Source organism: Ctenopharyngodon idella, chromosome 2 (assembly GCF_019924925.1).
Source record: "Ctenopharyngodon idella isolate HZGC_01 chromosome 2, HZGC01, whole genome shotgun sequence".
NCBI lineage: Eukaryota > Metazoa > Chordata > Actinopteri > Cypriniformes > Xenocyprididae > Ctenopharyngodon > Ctenopharyngodon idella.
Window position 1 is genome coordinate 31,908,100 of NC_067221.1, and position 13,049 is coordinate 31,921,148.

The 13,049-nt window shown below is 38.1% G+C and overlaps 1 protein-coding gene across 2 annotated transcripts in view; it reads left to right on the top strand.

Moving 5' to 3' along the window:
• The window catches only part of LOC127506519 (histamine H3 receptor), a 31,824-nt gene that overhangs the window by 5,963 nt on the left and 12,812 nt on the right, over nt 1-13,049 (top strand). For both annotated transcript variants that reach the window (XM_051883076.1, XM_051883086.1), the window contains exon 2: nt 139-305. In XM_051883076.1, the coding sequence (XP_051739036.1) occupies nt 139-305 (167 nt within the window). The remainder of the gene's footprint in view (nt 1-138; nt 306-13,049) is intronic.

Here is a 13,049-nt window from a genome sequence, read left to right on the forward strand (position 1 = left end):
ACTCAGCTGAATGAACAAAAATGCTGTAACAGCAGATATAAATTAAAAATGTTTTTAAAAATTCTTCAGCTTTTTTTTTTTTTTTTTTTTTTTTGAAGAATGACTATAATTTTGGTTTCTTATTGGTGTTTCCCACAGGTGCCTTCTGCATACCCGTGTATATGCCCTACATCTTGACAGGGAAATGGATGCTGGGTAAAGGACTTTGCAAGCTGTGGCTTGTCGTAGACTACCTTCTCTGCACTGCTTCTGTCTTCAACATCGTACTTATCAGCTATGACCGTTATCTCTCAGTTACAAAAGCGGTGAGGTTTAATTTTATGCACAGTATTTTTTCATTTGGAGTGATATATATAGCAGTTTATTCATTGTGACTCAGTATTCTTAGCTCATGACGATCAGAAACAACAGCAACACGCACTATTCATGAAACTCATTAATTTAGACCCACATGCACAGTCACAGTAGTGTTCTCAAAAGTACCGACTTCAGTACCAAGTCAGTACTGAAATTTAAAAAAATGTGATGATACCAGTTTTTCCCCTTAGCATTTTGAACGCTGTTGAGCGGATTCGTAAACACCTCTGATTGGTTATTGTGTTCATGCGCTCAACAGATATGTCTGTGATTAGCTACAATGATCAATGCACGGGAGAGTTTGAAAGCACACAGAAGTGTTTGAAAACAGGAGCGTTTTAAAGCATGTATCTATCAGCAGACCGGCCTGCTGATAGATACCTGCATTCAAACGTTCCCATGTCTATCTGTGTAAGCACTCAGTGAAGAGCATTTAAGATGTCTATTTACAACATGTTTTTGAAGCTTTGATCATTGCAGCCAATTACAGTCATATCTGATGAGCATGTGAACACAATGGCCAATCAGAGGTGTTTAAGAATCCACTCAACAGCACTAAAAAGCTAGGGGGAAATGCTGGTATTGTCACATTTTTAAAAAATTTCAGTACCTACTCGGTATCGAAGTCTGTACTTTTGACAACACTAAATCACAGTGACTATTTTGTTTTGTTCTGTTTACTTATTTGTTTTGTTCACTAGTTTGTCTTACATGAAAGCAGAACTTGGATGTAGACTATTACAGAGTACCACATGAACAAGATTATGATACTCATGCTTTAATCAACAAAAATGATAAAATACTTATCAAGAGTCTCAGAATTATAGCAAACTTGATCATTATAAAATAATTAACACAGGAACCACATGTGTATCCAAATGGTAATTCATCTTTATGGAACCCCAAAGTGCAAGTAACTACTTAAATCAGGGGTGTCCAAACTCGGCCACTGTTTTGCAGACTCAGTTCAGCTCTAACTTGCCTCAACACACCTGCCTGGAAGTTTCTAGTATGTAAAGTAAAACCTTGATTAGCTGGTTTAGGTGTTTTTAATTGGGGTTGGAGCTAAATTCTGCAGAACACTGGCCCTCCAGGAGCAAGATTGGACACTCCTGACTTAAATCAACTGGATTCAGTAAGATTTACTCTGTTGTTTATGTGCCTGTTGTGAACGGGTGAGTAGTAAACTCTATTACTGTATGTCGCTTCATATTGGGAAATGGGTTAATTTTTAAGAACCTACCTTCAATACTGATGTTTTGGGGGATTGATTCTCATATGAAATAATCTAAATGTTTTTTTATTACCTTAAGCATGTTATTTAAAAAAGACGTTGGCAGATATTCTGTCATGCACTGTAATTGCACATATTTTAGCATGTTAAAGAACAATTCAGATGCTTACAACCCTGTTTTATTGACACTCTTGTGGTAATATTATCCTTTGTTTAAAGAATTGCACGGTTACTAATGGCAGCAGTGCACCTGTCCTACTCCCTCAACCTTTCTAAATGGTAATGCAAGTCTGTTAGTTGATTTTTGTGAGGATGCTTTCCTTCAAATCACTGTCACTCAGTCCAGTCCAGTAATGCTGGGATTAGTCTCATGATAGGAACGGGTGGCAGGACAATGGAGCCCCACTGGCAGCACATGATAAGTCAAAGCTGATGCTGATTGTGCCTCATCATAACTGGCAATCCAATGCTAAATCCCTTGTGTCAGGCTTCTTGGCATTTGTGTAGTACTTTTGTTCTGTGTTGGAGTTTGAAAAGCTCTTTTATTCCCCTCAGTTTCTTTTATACTGCAGAACATATGTGATGAAGTAAAAGAAGGGCTGAGGTGTAGTAAAGTACAAAGTGAACTAGCAAACATACATACCCTTCAAAACATTTTGCATTATTATCTAGTTTAGAACAAGGGTTTAATCCATGTCTTAGAAATGTCCATACTACCTGTATTTATCAGAACACCATGAAAACACCCATCAACCACTACAACAGTCTAGGGATAGTGGACTTCATCAGCCCATCTAATGAGAATCTCCGCTGTGTAGAGATCAGGGTTGTTCATCATTACAAAGTGAATTAAAAATAGATTTTAAATTTCTCAATTTGAATTGAAGAACTAAAAAATGTACATAATTTTTAAGTAATACATTAATTTTTTAAAATAATACATTTGATTGTGAAGTATGAAGTTTACTCATAAACAATCACACACAAACATGTGGGGTATTTCCAGAAACATTGATGATATTATCAATTCTTGAAATCCCACCTATCCAAGTTGCATCTTGGCTTTAATCATAAAAAAAACACACACCTAAACGAAAGTAAGGCAGCAGCCCCTCATGGATGACTGCTGCATATAAACATAATAAAACACAACATAATTTGTCCAGGCCTCGTCCTCTCTCGTCCTCCACTGTTGTCACTCCTCCTTTTATTCCTCCGAAGCTGGCCGAGGCCGGCGTGGTGCGCAGGTGACTCTCATTAGGTGACTCGCTCCGTACCCACGGCTCTCGGACCCACTCTGCTTGCCACAATGGGATTTACCTTTCTTGGGTATCAAGTGGAAAAACCTTGCATTGGGGTCTTATAATACACGTACATTGCCCTCTTGGAAAAACTCTTGCATGTTCCTTGGCTATAACATGAACTTTCATAGATCTTCTCCAACTTTGTTTAACAATTGCTTTTTGACTTGTTCTAAAACTTTTTTCTCTATTTGGTCAAGTAGGAATGTTGTCACGGTTCAACTAGGGATACCATCTAGAATCCTCACTGAACACCAGTCATAGACTAACTGACTGCTTCATAACGTGAGAATTTATACACATGGGTATAACCATTTCTCAGAAGTAATATAACATGGAAAAGTATTAAAAATCAAGTAACACCATTTCCTTCAATACACCAATATAAATAGCACAACACAACATAACTTAATTTCAGCAATAATTATAGAAAGTCAAGAGCAATAACAGTTCCACCCCTTTCCAATCATATTTGGTATCACCCACTCCCATGATGCAACGCAGCAAAGATATTAAATGGATGACAAAAGTCCTTTCGGGTCTTTTACTCAGTTCATGATGGCTGCCACCATGTATACTGATCCAGGTGATAGTCAACAGGATCCGTCAACAGCGCGTCCCTGTGTGTGTAATAAGCAGTGTACGCGCGTTGTGCACCCGCATATAGGCGCTTATTACTAACACGCTCTTTAAATAACAAAACAAATATTGCGGCATTGACTTTAGACCAGGTTTCAGTTGGTCAATGGCGCAGTCTATTTCAGTTGCCTCAAAATAGTAACGCGCCAACAATGCGCCTGGACACACCTTGTTTTCAGACCAGCATGCCCATGGGCGCACAAATGGGCACAAATGCATTTGCTATTTAAACAACGTGGCGCAGGACGTGAAAATGATAACTGCGTCGGGCTGAAACTAGCAAAAAACACTTGCCTGACGTGTATATGATAGGGCCCAAAGAGTATCCCCAGAAGGTAGTACTGAAGGGAATCCGAGGCCCATTTTATGGCCAGGCACTCCTTCTCCTTCTTCTTCTCCTTCTTCACTTCTCAACTCAAATAATGTGTTTCTCGAGGGAACAGTTTCCGGCTCAAGAATGCCACTGGTCTGTGGTCTCCATCCACTTCCTGCAGTAACACCGCCCCCCCCAGTCTCCAGAGACTCCAGAGGCATCTGTTTGCGGGATGAACGGTTTCTGGAAATCTGGGCTCAGCAGAACAGGTTCTCCACACACTGCCTCTCGTAAGTCCTGGGAAGCTCGCTCACATTGCTTCATCCAGACCACCTTGTTGGGAGCTGTGGCTGTAGTTAGACCTGTAAGCACAGAGGCCCTGGCAGAAAAGTTAGGTATAAATCTGCGATACCATCCCAACAAGGCCAGGAAAGATCTCACCTGTTTCTTAGTTGTAGGGGGATGGTAACTTTGGATGGCCACTATTTTCTCCAGCTGAGGGCGAATGACTCCTCTTCCAATCACAAATCCCAAGTAGCTGATCTCTCTCTTGGCTATTGTACCCTTCTTCAGGTTTATGGTAAGACCTGCCTCAGATGTTTACAGTGGTCTTCCCAGGTCTCACTGAAGATGACCACATCATCCAGATAGGCTGCAGCAAACTCCCTGGTGCTTTGCAGGATATGATCCATTAAACCAGGGGTGTCCAAACTTGGTCCTGGAGGGCCACTGTCCTGCAGAGTTTAGCTCCAACTTACCACAACAGACCTGCCTGGAAGTTTCCTGTATGCCTAAAAACCTTGATTACCTGGTTCAGCTGTGTTTAATTGGGGTTGGAGCTAAACTCTGCAAGACAGTGGTCCTCCAGGAGCAGGATTGGGCACCCCTGCATTAAACGTTGGAAAGTCGCTGGCGCCCCCTGCAGGTCAAACGGCATAACCCAGAAATGGTTAAAGGAACCTGCCAGTAACCCTTGCATAAGTCTACAGTGGATAGGTATTTGGCTCTGCCCAGTCTTTCCACCAACTCATCAATTCTTGGTATCAGATAGGGGTCTACCTTAGACAAGCTGTTAATTTGTCTGAAGTAAATGCAAAATCTAAGGGTGCCATCTTTTCGGGACTAGGACAATGGCAACACCACTCACTAAGGGAGGGTTCAATCACACCGATAGAGAACATAATGTCTAGCTCATCTTTAAGCACCTTTACCAGGTGTTCAGGGATCCGATAACTCCTCTGGCGGGCTGGAGTTGCCTCCCTAAGGATGACATCATGTAGCACCGGGTTAGTACGCCCAGGTTTCTCCTGAAATAGCTCGGGATCCAACAGCTGCTTGACCTGGATAAAATGGAATCTTTGATGAATTTATATATTCTATCTTTAATGAAAGGAAAAAAAAAAAAAAAAAAAAATATATATATATATATATATATATATATATATATATATTCATAACGTGTTCGTCACCACCGAAGACCATTTTTGAGCCAGAAAAAACGGTTCTTTCAGGTGCAGTATTCTTTGCTGCAATTTCTTTGCATGTGATGCCATTTTGATGCAAAGCGATGTTGGCTGCATTGCTAACACAAGAAAACAGTGATTGGAAGCACTTCTACAAATGCAGAATCACATTGTAAAGGGAGCTCTAAGCAGATTGTGGAGTGGAGCACAGTTATTTGCCCTCTACATTTCTCACTCCCCGAAGAAACACACTTAATTTTCATGAAGGCTTGCTACCGCACACATGCTTAAAAGAGCATGTAAAAAATACTGCTGTGGCTGCAAAAATAGACATAAATGAATCCCCTATAAGCAGAAAGGCAGGTGATGGTGGGGAGGAGGACAATGTCAGAGAAACTTTGATAGTGTGCTGCAGTGAACCAGCTTGCAGCAACACTGAAGCAAGAGTATTTAAAATAGGATACTTTGAATCTGGCCCTCTGGGTCCACTGTTAAGAGTTCAGCTCCAACCCTGATCAAACTAGCCTGCCTGTAATTTCTAGTGATCCTTAAGGCCTTGCATAGCTTGTTCAGGGTGCTTGATTATAGGTTTGCGACCTTGACTTGAGGTGTAGATTTGAAAAATCTTGATTTTATGCTAGATGTATAGGGAAAATGACAGATTACATTTCAGGAACTGATCAGCTTACTCACTGGCTGACAGAGTAACCATGTGTCCTTGATATGCGAGAACAAACTTCACTGGTTCTTGTGCATCAAGCAAGTAGTGTTGAGGTTTCATATTTGTTGTGCGGTTTTTTTATGTAAACAAAAGCCTTAATTAAATCTGTTCATTATGCAGTATAAAGCAATCATGTCTCTTCAGAAGGCTTGGATTAAAATGCTCGATTGACATGGATTACCTGATAAAAATCAATATGAACTGAGCGATTTAATCCAAGTCTTTTATGATGTTCTTTATGACTTTTTGAAGCTTAAACATTTTATTCTTCAAATTAAAATTTTATTTTTATATCTTCATTTGTGTTCTGAAGATGAACAAAAGTCTCATGGGATTGGATATTTGATGGAAATGGGGCTGTAACATTCAGGCAAGCTAGGAGAGTTGAAGTGAGGAAGCTTTTTTAACATGAAAGATAATCCATGAAAAGTCATACAGAATCAAAACCACAACAGCTGTGTATACACACAAAGACAATAACTGACACTTAACTGAGGAAACTAAGGATAGTAAATACACAGGGATAACAAAGAATCAAACTAGACACATGTGACAAACTTAATCAGTAACTATAGAAACAAATGAGTAAGTACTTGGAAACCGAGATAACAAAGAAAACCGTAACTAAACAGGAAATAAGAACACTGATAAAACAGGCTGATTGGAGAGATTATAACATGCTATTAATTATCAACACTACTGTAAGATATCAGGGGTATGTTGTCTGTGTAAACATAATTATCAGCAAATACATAAAAATCAAACCTGCTGCAATCTTATATTGGTTTAATCAATGTTTGTTTATCAGCAACTGCGAAAAGTTCTCTCACAAACTGCCACTCCCCATTACCTGCTTAAAGTCAATGTGAAACGCTGTTCACTGCACTTTTTGCTTTCATATTCTGATATATTTTACAGAATAAAACACAATATTCAATAAGAAAAAGATTAAACTTGATCTCACTCACTTGGAATTTATTGGATTGTGAAAAGTGCTCTCTATGTGATAAGTGGTTGAAAATAAGAGAGCTTGGTCAGCCAAAAAGAAAAGCAATTTCAGAGGTGAAATAAGCACATTCTGATTAAATATTACAAAGACCTTTTCTTTTCTTTGAGATTGCATGCACTGATAAATTGTGCACAATAGGCAAAGAACATTAAGAAAATAGGTTTGCTATTTTGTTGAGTGCTCAAGCTCTCCATCATGGATCACAAGCTAAATGCATTTACCTTTATCCAAAAAATACTTTTCTTTATCTCACTAAAGGAGATGGGGGGATTAGGGAGAATAGGGGGAATTGTGAAACTAGCCAGATCACGTCTTTAAATGACCCACTTTTCTGAACAGACATCTCAAGTGGGGAAAGCAATCAGACAGTGCTGCTGAGCATCTGATGGTTTAATGGAAATAAGCCACTGGATCATATGGTTGTTCCAATGCAGAGGCATCAGAGGTGTCAGCAAACACCAGCACTCACTCACACACGCCCTCTGTAGGTTCTTAAGATAAAATGTTTCGCAAATCACACAGCGATGCTCAACAACACACCGGTTCTCCCAACAAACTAAAGGAATTATTGTGTTTTATCTATTTTGGTGCTTTTAGATCTTTGATCATAGCACAAAAGAAGATTAATCTACGTAAAGGCACAATATGTAAGATTTTTGGATTAAAATATCCAAAAACCACTAGAACAATATTATATATATTTTGTTGACTTGTGTACTAACATTATCCAAATGTTTCCAAGAATATTTAAAGAGAAATAAGCAATTTTAACCAGGACACGGACCATGTCCATGCGTCACCTATCAATGACATCATACCCATGGAAACACTGAAGATGCTTTAATGTATTATGTGTTTTATTGGACAGGTGAGCAACTGTTTAGATGAATATTCATCAACAGAAAACTAATCATGTTATATAGCTCAACACAGCAAGTCTTATTGTTTAAATCTCATTTTCTTGATTTACAGCAAGTACCATGTTTTACCATGCCTACTATCAATCTAGCTTACTGCAGTGTGCATTAAGTGTCTCATAGTAGCCGCCGAGCAAATGCAGAGTAGCACTATAACAACTTTCAACACACAGATGTATCTAATATGATAAAACAGCACTGTTTTACCCCACATATGCTTGACCAGAAGAAGCGGAAGCGGCGACTGCGGCATAATAAAAGTTCCGCTGCTCTCGAGATGTGTGTTGCGCTCATCTGTCATTAGCAATCGCTCCAGTGGCCTCGTTTCTGTTCGCACAGCACTCGACCCTGCTCTGCTTCATACTAAAGTAACATTAATAATCTCATCCATGAACATGATTTCTGCCCGAGTCCCGTCCCGATTCTTGTCCATCAGCTGTAGACGTGAAGACAACACCTCCCATGATTCCGCAAAATGAAGACGTCATCAAGCTACGCCTTTGTTTTGAATAAGCGACCTCTAGCGACAAAAATATACATATTGTGCCTTTAAAGGATTAGTTCACTTTGAAATGAAAATTAGCCCAACCTTTACTCGCCCTCAAGCCATCCTAGGTGTATATGACTTTCTTGTTTCTGATGAACATAATTGCAGAAATGTTAATAAATATCCTGATGCATCCGAGCTTTATAATGGCAGTCATAGGGTTCAATGAGTATGAGCTGAACAAAGTGCTTCCATCCACATCCATCCATCATAAATTTGTGCTCCACACGGCTCCAGAGTGTTAATAAAGGCCTCCTGAAGAGAAACGATGCGTTTGTGTAAAATAAATATCCATATTTAACAAGTTATGAAGTCAAATATCAAGCTTCCGCCAGAACGCCTTCCGTATACAAATTACGAAGAAAGTGTAAACTGGCGTTGCGTCAATTACACTTTTTTCGTAAGTTTAATAGGGAAGGCGCATGATGTAGCATAAGCTTTGTGAACTGCAGGAGGTTTATACTTTCTGCGTACGTTGAATACAGAAAGTAGTTTGGCGGAAGCTCGATATTCGGCTTCATAACTTGTTTAAATATGGATATTTTTTTACACAAACACATCGCTTCGCTTCAGAAGGGCTTTATTAACACTCCGGAGCTGTGTGGAGCACATATTTATGATGTGGATGGAAGCACTCTCTTCAGCTCATACTCATTGATCCCTATCACTGCCATTATAAAGCACAGATGCGTCAGGATATTTATTAATATTTCTCCAATTGTCTTTGTCAGAAACAAGGAAGTCATATACACCTAGAATGGCTTGAGGGTGAGTAAAGGTTGGGCTAATTTTCATTTTAAAGTGAGCTAATCCTTTAATAGAGCATAATTAATAGAGTGTAATAGTGCTTGAGTACATGGGCTTTGGCAACAGGTGTGAACAGGTTGGCTAGGATTTTATTTTTATTTAACTTTAAACTGAAAGCATTGTTGAGTGGAGAGGGCATGTGGTGATCTCCCCAAATCTAGCTAATCTACTTTCACTCTGGGTTTAAGTCTGTCTAACTAAAGAAACATCCTGAGATGGCCTGGGAACACAGATAGATAAAGCAGTGAATAGTGTGGAATATTTACTTCAAAGGTTTCTCTGATGTTTGGTTAGACTCAGGTCAGAAAGCGTCCTTGAAAATGTCTTGTTTTGTTTTCCCACGCAAGCTCTTAACATCAGAGCAATGATATGAACATAAATCACAAAACGTAACATGTGCCTTTAATCTGCAAGACAGCCATGTTTGATCTCACAGACTGCGGCTACAGCTTCAATCAAAGCCAGTGAAGGAAGAAAGATTCATTCTATCATTGGCAGCACTATGACGATGTGCTCAGATACTCTGTTATGTGTATGCCAACAAAAGAAAGTGTTTGTCCTCATTCGCTACTGTGCTTTTTCACATTTAGTTTCTATGTGGTGATCATGGTTCAGTGGAGCAATGCCACAGTTTGTCTTGAAATTAAATATGCTAAGAGATTATTATCTTTAATTTAAGAGATTAACTTTATTTTTTTTTTATCTCATCTTGATAATTGATTGCTTGGTTGATTTATTGACATTTCAGTTAATTTATCAATTACTATGTTGATTTTGTAACATTTCTCAGTTGATTTACAAATTTCTTAAAAGATTATTAGCACATTAGTTTCGCATTTGGGCCTCCATACGGGTATAGCAGGCAAATAAAAATAGTGGCAACAAACAGGCATCTGAATTTAACATTTTGTTCTAGTGTTAGAGTAGAGAATATCGACAAAATGGTGGTAAAACAAGTAACAGCAAGTAATGTGTAAAAAGGATTGAAGAGTTTTACCTTGTCATCTCACAACCGAAACTAGTTATTTGCTGAAAAAGTTGACATCTGCTGCAGCTCTCGAATGCCATGTGTTCACATACATACAAATATGGTGTGCAAAAAATAATGTGGAGCACTGGAGTCTGTGTTGAGATATTTGTGATGCGATCTGGGAAAACCCATCGGATGTCGCAATGGAACGTTTTCAGTAGCTAAAGTCAAAAAATAGGTTGAATGTCATTTTTTTTTTTTTTTTTTTTGTCAAAATTGGGTTTTCATTAAATTATCATTCTATAACATCTTGTCTATCATCTCTGAAAATATCTTGGCAAAATTTGCCTGTTAAGTGCAGAAAAATAGCGGTTCACCTATCAAAATAAACCACATAACATGTAGAATGAAGGTGTATTAATGCAAATTTCCCACCAGTCCTGTATAACCTATGGCACGCAAAGATTTATTTATTTATTTTTCAAAAGTTTGGTACTGTGCCCAAACAAAATCTTACTGAAAGCTCATTTTTGAAATATTTCAGCCTAAAATTTGGAATTTTGACATTTTTTCGCATTTATTTTCTTGCAGTTTAAGAGTAAAACATGCTCTGTAATATATTATAAAATATAAACAATTATATTTTTACATTTTCATAAAGTTAAACTTCTATAACTTTTTTTTTAAATTTCACTTTCATAATTAATTTCACTTCTACAATAATCTGACAAGTGTCTTCTTTAAAACAAGACCAACCTTAGGTCTATATTCCAAAGCATTCTTGAATTACAACCATTTATGTTTGGATAGTGCATTTTCATGTCTATGCGAAAAAAAAGGGGGGTGAGAGTTATTTAAACCTGTTTTTCTCAGAATTCTGTTCCTGAAAATCAGAGCAATCAGCTGACTTCAGATAACCATAACTTTTGTTACAGACAAGCTATGAAAGAAGTAAAAACAGATTTGGAAAGGGCTCGAATCCAGCTTTCATATGGCCTGTGATAGGTAAAATTTCACCATGTGATGGGTTTTCGCAGATCACATCACATTTAAGTGTTAAGTGGGATATTTACGTGTTAAGAGTTTAACCAGCAGTTTTATTTATTAAGCACATAATGTAATGCAATAAAAAACTTGGAAGTGAAAAATATAAACAGGCAAATAATTGTGTAGGATAGAACTATGTCTCCTGTTCATCTGATGCTTCAATCACAGCGCTTATTCAAACAGGGCTGCGTTTCCCAAAGGCATCATAAGCATAAGTAGATCATAAGAAACCATTGGCACCATACTCTCTGTGATTCATCCATTCTCCAAACTGGTTGTCATCTGTAGGGTCATGGGGATGCTGGAGCCTATCCCAGCGTCTTAGGCCGAAGGCAGGGAAACAACTTGGACAGATGGCCAGTACAATTAGGAGTTATTTCACAATAAACAAATGGAAAGTCACTGTCACTGGCAGTCCATTACAAAAATTAACTATGGTTTTGCTACAGAAACCAATGTTTTGACTAGTATTTGTAGTAACACCATGGTTATTTTTAATGTATCTTATGATACTAATATGCGTGCTTTAGGGGTAGAGAATGTACAAATGTGCTCCTTTAAGGTTACTGACCAAGTGAGAAAATAAAGGTAAAATTTTTGTTCCATCCGGACTGCGGGACATAATTGTACCATTTTACCGTTTCTACAGATTAAAGTGAGCAGTGTGTCAAAACAAAGGAGAGGGTCACTTCACAAGCGCTCAGGGTCGTTTACTGTAATGATCTTTTGGTGCTACATCCTCTAATATTTTCATCTAGAGCCAAACATGCTTCATTCAAGCTCTTTCCGCTCTATGCACATTGCTTTGTCACGATAAAAGCGTAAAGCGCCGCATTAAGATTTGCAGATGACGCAGTTATTTTAACAACAGCAGAAACAAGGTGAGCAGAAAAATACTATGTCAAAGTTTTTAGTCAAGATACTTTTGCTAAAACGCTCAGAAAATGAGAATGCAGCAAAATACAATTCCTATATTTATCTGACATACAGATGACTCTGACCGTTTAACTAAACTGGTTTGTGACAACTAAGTTAACGTGTGGCACCTAGACATTTTGTTTTTTTCCCCCCATATTTAGCATTATTAATCAGCGTATTAAGAGCATTTCATAATAAACAATGTTATAATTTGGAAAATGATTTAGAGATGGCAAGGGAAGACAAAAATAAATGTCTTTTTACTTTGGTCTTAAGTAAGAGGTAAACCCTGCACCCCCAGTATGTTTTCTCAGTCCCAAGGCCTTCTATGTGCCATACACATAGGTGTCTAAATGTAAAAAAAAAACATCTGATCTAACCTTTTATATTCATATCCAGTTGGGAGAAATATTTACTTCTTTTGGTAAATATTGGTAAACATTCATATACATCACTGCTTTTGGCTCTCAGGGCCCAAGATTCTCATCTTTGATGACTTTTTCTTGATGAGATTGTTTCTTTTTTTTTTTTTTTTTTTTTTTTACAAAGTACTACGGCTGCCCCGATGGAAATGTATAACTGATCCAAAAACGTATTGTCCAGACTTCTGCTGGGAAGGAAATATAGAGACCGGACCTCTTGGAACTTTAATTGAATGCCCCTGGTATAAACGAAAACATAATTAATAATTAGCAGTTACTGCTTATTGAATCTTAAAAACATGGCTTACGCATAGAATGCTGCTTGGGTGTAATTACCCAGTATTGCCCATCCCTCAATGGTGCCTGCAAACTAGACATCACTTC